This window comes from Polistes canadensis, unplaced genomic scaffold, assembly GCF_001313835.1.
Source record: "Polistes canadensis isolate GaletaPanama2010 unplaced genomic scaffold, ASM131383v1 scaffold_59, whole genome shotgun sequence".
In the NCBI taxonomy this organism is placed as follows: Eukaryota; Metazoa; Arthropoda; class Insecta; order Hymenoptera; family Vespidae; genus Polistes; species Polistes canadensis.
This window is the reverse complement of record NW_014569606.1, coordinates 620,781-628,334: the sequence shown is the minus strand read 5'-3', so window position 1 is coordinate 628,334 and position 7,554 is coordinate 620,781. Positions and strand designations below refer to the sequence as shown.

Below are 7,554 nucleotides of genomic sequence, written 5' to 3'. Positions count from 1 at the left end.
CATTCTCTGACATTTTCTGAACTTTACATGCTAAATTTATAACTCGATATTTGATCGTGCGTAATGTCACGTTAACTAGCGGTTACACGTGAGAATCTTGATCTCGCGTGAGAAAGCGATATAAAACTAAATCGCGAACATCGTTCTGCTATATATAAACTATTTATTATCTCGCACGAGGTTTTTCGACGAAAAGGAACCATGATAATATTTTACAATTTTTAATCGCGATATCTCTACTCGGCTACGAGAATATATAATATTATCTTTTCTATCTTTCCATTTCATTACGATTAGTCAAGATCGTTAATTACTTGAAATCTCTTGCTCGTAAAATCATTCTATATTTCTTCTTCTTATTCTTCTTCTTCTTGACACGTTGAAAAAGATAAAATTCAAAATCTAGGACCAACGCTATTGAAAATTTAGGTTGCAATCCTTAACTGAATTTTGGAAAGTCGCAGAAATTATAGGAAAATTAAACAGTTCTTGGATGCGAGTATAATCGTATGAATTTTATTTATTATAGTAGCGTATCAAAACCACCCCTGAAGTAATCTTCACATATTATATTGAAACACTCCGTATATACGTAAGGTTTCATTCATTATTAATACTGGGACTTGACACAACTGCAAAAGTACGTACGTGATCGAGTTGAAAATATCGAAGAGAAAAAAAACATGAGATAAATAAAAAAGATGGCATCCTCTTCTTCCATCATTTAAGTCATTTCAAGATATCACCCCTCTTCCTCTTTCTTTATCGTCGAGAAATACGGCAAACGTTAATACCTGTAACAGAAATAAAAAAAAGAACGATTAGATGAGTGTACCCGTGTTCAAGGTCATCTAAAGTGCATTTTTCATTTGCATTGAAAATTCTTTTCGAGATTCGACATATGATATTTATGTAAATATATGTGTCATTTATATTCATGTAATTCTAAATAAAAATGTCTGTCTCGTGTTTGATTTCAGTCAGTTTAATGATAAGTTAGCATCGAACAGGAAATGACGTAAGAAAAAGTAACACGATTTACAATCGACCACCATTATCATTTTATTTAGGTATCATTAAGTTGATGTAATTAACGAACGATGAGTAGCACCACACGCATAGACTCGTAATGATTTTACGAGGACGTGATTAACGATCGGTTATCAATGCGAATGCATTCTATTTTAATAGGAATGTATAATGGGATACCTACGTCGATGAGAAATGGGAATTTGTGAAAATCCTAGTTCGAGGTCAGATTGTGTTATCATTTATATTAAAATATAAAGACCAATGGTTTGTCATCATAGCGATGATTAACGACCACTCGTCGCACGATGAAAGATACTTTCGGCAGAAAGAAATTGGCAAAGTAAACGAGGAAAATGTGTATAAATGAATTTCATCGGTATACCCCTGCAGTCTCTTTATATACGAAAATTATTTCTTCGGCATACTATCTTTATTCATCGGGGGGGAATAAAACTATTTTAACAAAATACGAAAACAAAAATAAATTTTCTTTGTTATAAATATTGATATTGCGATCCACAACAAAATGATTATTATTATCATTATAATTGGTAAAACAATACAAGTTAAATCGATGCATAGTAAAATTATGAAAAATCATAAAAAGATAAGAAAAAAACAACAATGTTTTTTATGTAAATTGAAAGGAACAGGTATAAATAACGCATACATAAATTATCTTTTCCTTTCTTACTCTATTTGAAATGTAAACAAAAATAATGTAGATCAAGGATCGAGCATATTCGCAAACTTTATCGTCTTGTCTACGAAAAATTGTTTTACCTTCATAGTAAAGGAAGAAAAAAGAATGATCGCGGAAAGGGAATAGAAAGAGAAAAAGAAAAGAGAGAGAGAAAGGGAAGCAGAGAAACGCGAAACTTTCGTTGCACCTGCCACATTTCAACCCCTTTTTTGCTTTCCTTCTATTCCCGTTCTCGGAACCCTCTCCTCTCCTCTCCTCTATTTCTCTGCTTTCTCATGGGTTTCTCTCTCTTTCGGTCTCGACGCACCCCCGACCCTCGGCAAAGTGGAAAATCTCTTTTGTAAGCCGGTGCATGTTTCCGCTTCTCTTGCTCGCTTATTTTAATATTTGAGCAGGCAAGCAGCTTCCATGGAAAAAGCGTTGAAAGCACCGCTAAAAGGGACTTTGAGCATGTCTTCAACGATGCCCGAGTATACTTCTCCTCCTACACACCCATCTACCTACCCACGAACCCCGCCCCCCTCTCTTCCTCCCACACCCCCCTTGCTACCATAGGAGAGCACTCGCGCGCGCGTAAATGCGCGCACGTGGCGTAGTACGGGGTTGTCGCGCGTAATCCAGAATTTATGGAAACGAGGTCGTAACTTGCCTCGGCCAAAGTCGAAGCTCTTTTTACCAGGTTTTCTCTCTCTCTCTCTCTCTCTCTCTCTCTCTCTCTCTGTGTGTTTTTTTCTTTACTTTTTCTCTTGACTCCACTCTCTCGCCACGGATCGCAACTTTTTTCTTAACTTAGTTGAGTAGTATTCGCTATTTCTAGAAAAAAAAAAAAAGAAAAAAAGAAAATATTACGATTCGTGATCCCCTCTTGGGGTGACGCTCATTTTTTTCCTTTTATTTCCTTCCTCTTGATGTTATTATTTTCTTTTTTAAGAAATTTAAAAAATATAAATGAATGAATAGGAGAAAATAGTGCGAACGCGCGGTGAAATTTTTTACAAGTTTTTGTTTTATGCCCCACTCGGAATGCTTTTCCTTTTCTTCTTTTTTTTTTTTATAATGAATAGAATTATTTGAAGAATATTTTTTCTATATTTTTGGAATGATAATTTTATCTAAATGTTTGTAATATCACGTTTGTAAGAACTTTTGGTAAACTGGAATTCCTGTATATTATTATAAAGATAGAACTACATTATTCTCGCAAAACTTGGAAGAACATACAACGAGAACTTCCTGAAAATCTCTCGCAAATGAATTACTTTCTTCACTTTGGTAGCAGAAGTTAGGCATTTTGTGGCCCATTACAAATTTAACACAATCCAATTAGGAAACAGCACATCCATTATGGCGAATAGAAACATCTTCATTTACGATAACATTCATACTCTCTATTATCAAAGTTTCTTTTATGTATATTACGTAAAAAGATTTACGTAATATATTAAATATAGAAATTAAAATATTTTGATGAAACATTAAATTTTTGTAGATATTAAAAAACAATGAAATAAAATGTTAAAAAATGTTTAACTGGAAAGTTACTTGCCGTTACACAAGGGTTAAGAATAATTGAACGAGAATTTGATATACTCAAGAGTATATTCGTAAGATATTATCGTGAAAATTCGTTAGTGGGTAAGAGTTGAATCCAAATTACAAGATGCTAATTGGTAAACGAGGGAAGTATACCAGATTCAGCCTAGCTTATCCCCCTTTTGCCTTTTGAAATCATATAGCCTCTTCTTCTCTTCATCTTAGCTTTTAAACTCACTCCAATCCTTCCTTCCTTCCTTCCTTCCTTCCTTCCTGACTGGTAAAACAACTGAATATTCAAAGTTAGTCGCGGGAAGAAAGTACGATAAAGGTGAAGTCGAGCATCGTTGTTTCTTCGAAATGAAACGAAGGGAAAGTAAAGATGAAGAGGGCTCAGAAGTTCCAACGATTTAATAATAGCCAAAGAACTTTCGAAAATCCCTCCTCGATAAACCTTTCTACGCTCGGTTTAATCGCCGATCGATTTTAATTTGTCTCCTTCCATGCACACCACCGAATTTATACTTTTCATTTTTTCCAAATAATTTGAAGAATAATTAAGATTGTCTACTAATTCTCGAAATGATCGAAAACATTATTTAAACGCCGAACGAATCATACAATTTGTCTTTATCCAAATAAAATGTATTTAATAAATATACAAAATATTTAATTAAATAATAAAACTCATGTGTGCATTATAGAAAAATAATCAAATTATTACGTCATTAGTAAGCTAAATAAAAAATATTTAATAATATTAAAACAACAATGAATATAAAATATAATCTAATATCTAATAGAAATAAAGTTAACTTGACATTAAAAACAACAAATTTCGTAATAAAATTCACTTAATTTTGGATCATTGATAACTACCTTCCACATACCTAGCTTAATTGTTTCTAATTAAAAAAGAAAAAAAAAAAAAAAGAAATGAAAGAAAAATAAATGATAATTTATGAAATACAACATTTACATAATGATGCAAGAAAAAGAATGTGAGCAAAGAAAGAAGAAGAAGAAAAAAAAAGAACAATGTTTATTTTAACGTAACGATTCGTTTTTTCGACTCCTCGGTATACCTGGAGGCAGGTGATTTATTTCGGCAACTTCCGGCAGGCGATTAGTCGGTCGATTTCGTCTAATAACCACAAAAGATCTCTCGGTTGTAACCTTTCCTCATTCTTTCTCCCTTTCGTTCCTTGGGACCGTGACTACTCCTTCGAAGAGAAGCCGAGTACAAAGAAAAGGTGAACCCTCGAAAAAGAAAAGTTAATACTGCGGTCTACGATCCATTATTTTTCTCTTTTTATTTTTCTTTCTCCCTATCGAATTACTAAACTCACGAGGACGATCTTTTCTGAAGTCGTAAAGTTAATCGTGTTCCCTCCGTGACGACAACGCCGTAGACCATCGAATACAACCAATCTCACTTTTTATATTTCTCATCTTATATATTTAATAGTTACAATCTCGATATAATAAATTTTAATCTAACTAAATTATATACAAATATTTTCCTAAATATTAACAAATATCAATAAAAAAAAGATAATATCGTTAACGTTCAATCGAAAATAACACTAAACAACATTTATGTTAATCCAAATTATAGCTCGTCAAATAAATTAATAATAAAGAGAGGGACAAAAATTAGGATTGCAAAAAGTATGCTTTTTCGTTGAATATTTTCACACACATGCTACTAATACAATTTTCAAAAATAAAGATGAAAAAATACAATGACTAATTTTTATCTGAACGTAGACGACATGAATGGTACAAAGTTGTATTTCGGAAAAAGTTACAAAATGTAATACACGGTTCGTGGAATAATCGTTGGTCGCGCAAAAGTATTGTATGCAATGAGTTCGAGAAAAAAAAACCTGATTAAAAATAATACCTTTCCTTGTCATTGGAACTTCTCTTTTTTTTTTTTTTTATTAAAACAGAGGAAAAATTTTCTGAATATGGAATGGGATACAGGAATAAGAGACCGCGAGTTCTCGGTTTGCTACTATTAAAGTTACGCACCATGGATAAAAGAACTCGACGAGAAGGGATCGTAAGAAAATGTTCGAAACAGCCAGTTATATTATCCCAACGCGAGAACACGCATCTCGTTAAGCGAAAACAAGCGCTGTAAAAGGTAGGTGGTGGTGGTGGTGGTGGTTGTTGTATGCAGGAGCCACCACCTTACCGATTCTTCAGTATGAAGCCCTAAAAAGTTAAGCACCGAAGGCTTCGAAAGAAGGATACGAGAAGAAAATAGTTTCTTAAATCGCCATAAAAACGTTTTGAAGAAGCGAAAAGATATTAGAAAGGAAAAAGAGACAGAAATAAGGCACGTTATTTCACGTTGAAACTACGGTGAGGGTAGGGGGGAGGGGGAATTTATGAGCGACTATTTAAATGATAAGTATTAAATAATACTATCTCGCACGCGGAAAATGGCTAACTTTTTACGAATATTCTACCACCCTCTCTCTCTCTCTCTCTCTCTTTCTAATCTTTATTCCAATATTTCCTTGTCACCAATAAAAAGTTTAACTTACGAGATACGTTTGCGCGAGCAAATACTTTTGAAACGAGCATGAACAGTTTTTTTTCTTTTTTTTTCTTTTTATTTCATAGAAAGAAAAGAAGAAGAAAAATAACGGGGGAAAAAGATATATATATATATTTATTATAGGAATTTAAAAGTCTTTGAAAAATGTATTCTATCAATGATGATAATTATTTATCCGATTGAACTACACCAAATGAATATTTATTTTTTTCATCGTTATAATATATTTGATGTTATTTGTATCTTTTAAATATATAATTTTAATTAAATACGATTAAAAACGCGATATTTATCATTTGGATATGTTCAATCAAAGAGAGATAAATATCGCATATTATTCAACTTCTCTCATATTTGCTTTATATAATTTTAATATGAAGAATATGAGAACGTTTTTTCGATTAATTTGAATCAAATTAGATGGGAAAAAATTATCTTCTAATAGCATATCTAAAACGAGAAAGGTAGAAAAAGAAAAATAAATATAATGAATAAGAATAACAATAAGAATAAGAAGAAGAAGAATAAGAAGAAGAAGAAGACGAGGAAGAAAAGGTCCCTCAACTAAATGGATGCGTGGGCGTTGAGCGTAGGTTTCACATTATGCAAGCAAATTACCTGATCGTAGAAACTACCGCTCCTGGTAATACAAGACGCAGATGCGTTTAGCGACAGATAAACGACAAGAGGCCAAATCCTACGGTCATCCTTCGAGGTTATTTTATCGACGACAATCCGCGAAAAGGTGTCCGTCGTCAGCCAACACGAAGTTTATAATCTCTCGCGAAAATATGCCTCTTGTCTTCGAATAACTTTCAACGAGTTATAACAAAAATATACATTTGCCAATTAATTCTTATAAATCTTTCGACTAATTTTTCTTTTCATATTTTCCTATTATATTATAATATCATTAATCGCCCAAATGTTGAAATAAATATTGGAATATTGATTTCATTATATTAAAAAGTATACCGTTCAATACTTTATTTTGTTTCCTTGTTTGTTAGTTTGCTCGCAAGAAATTTTACCCCAAAGGGATAATATTCGTAGACAAACTCATTATTTCATTTTGATCATATTAATATGTGATATAACGTATGTTATATATGTAATGTATATATATATATGTATATAAAATAACACGAATTATTCTACAAAACACACAGTACTCCAATCGATTGTAATACTTTTATCAATAATCCACCCTATATGGAAAACAAAACAAAAAATAAATAATAATACGTGTATCCTGATTACAAAAAAAAATAAAAAAAAAAATAAAAAACAACGTATAAAAGAATAACAATTTTTAATCGATCGATTTCATAGTAAAATCTAGTGTCCGTGAATAGGATATGCATTTCGAATCCGCGTTACCTATAGGTGACCACTAATCCTTCCGGAAATTGCTTTCAAAACCGCGGAGAGAATGGGAAGAAATCTCGCGTGAGTTGAGAGAAAATCAGTGAGAGTGAGAGAGAGAGAGAGTGAGAGAGAGAGAGAGAGAGAGAGAGAGAGAGAGTGATGATCACACGCATGGAGATTAGTCGTAAACGCGTTTGTAATCCCGTGTAAATCCCTACGATTCGTCGTAAGTCCATTAACGCTCTCGGAGAAACACGACCGCCGTCCCTGGAACGGACAGAATAGCATTATCGGTCCGGTAAACAAGTTTCCCCTCCCCCTCCCCCTCCCCTTTCCACCCTTTTTT

General features: G+C 33.0%; 2 protein-coding genes across 5 annotated transcripts in view; both read right to left on the bottom strand.

Annotated features, from left to right (window-relative positions):
• Positions 1-7,554, bottom strand: part of LOC106785915 (nuclear receptor coactivator 6-like) — a 237,998-nt gene that overhangs the window by 130,556 nt on the left and 99,888 nt on the right. The gene's annotated exons all lie outside the window — the stretch shown is intronic.
• The window catches only part of LOC106785916, a 114,379-nt gene that overhangs the window by 37,022 nt on the left and 69,803 nt on the right, over positions 1-7,554 (bottom strand). The window contains exon 4 of the mRNA XM_014746746.1: positions 649-794. Within this exon, the coding sequence (XP_014602232.1) occupies positions 763-794 (32 nt within the window). The 3' untranslated portion in view covers positions 649-762. The remainder of the gene's footprint in view (positions 1-648; positions 795-7,554) is intronic.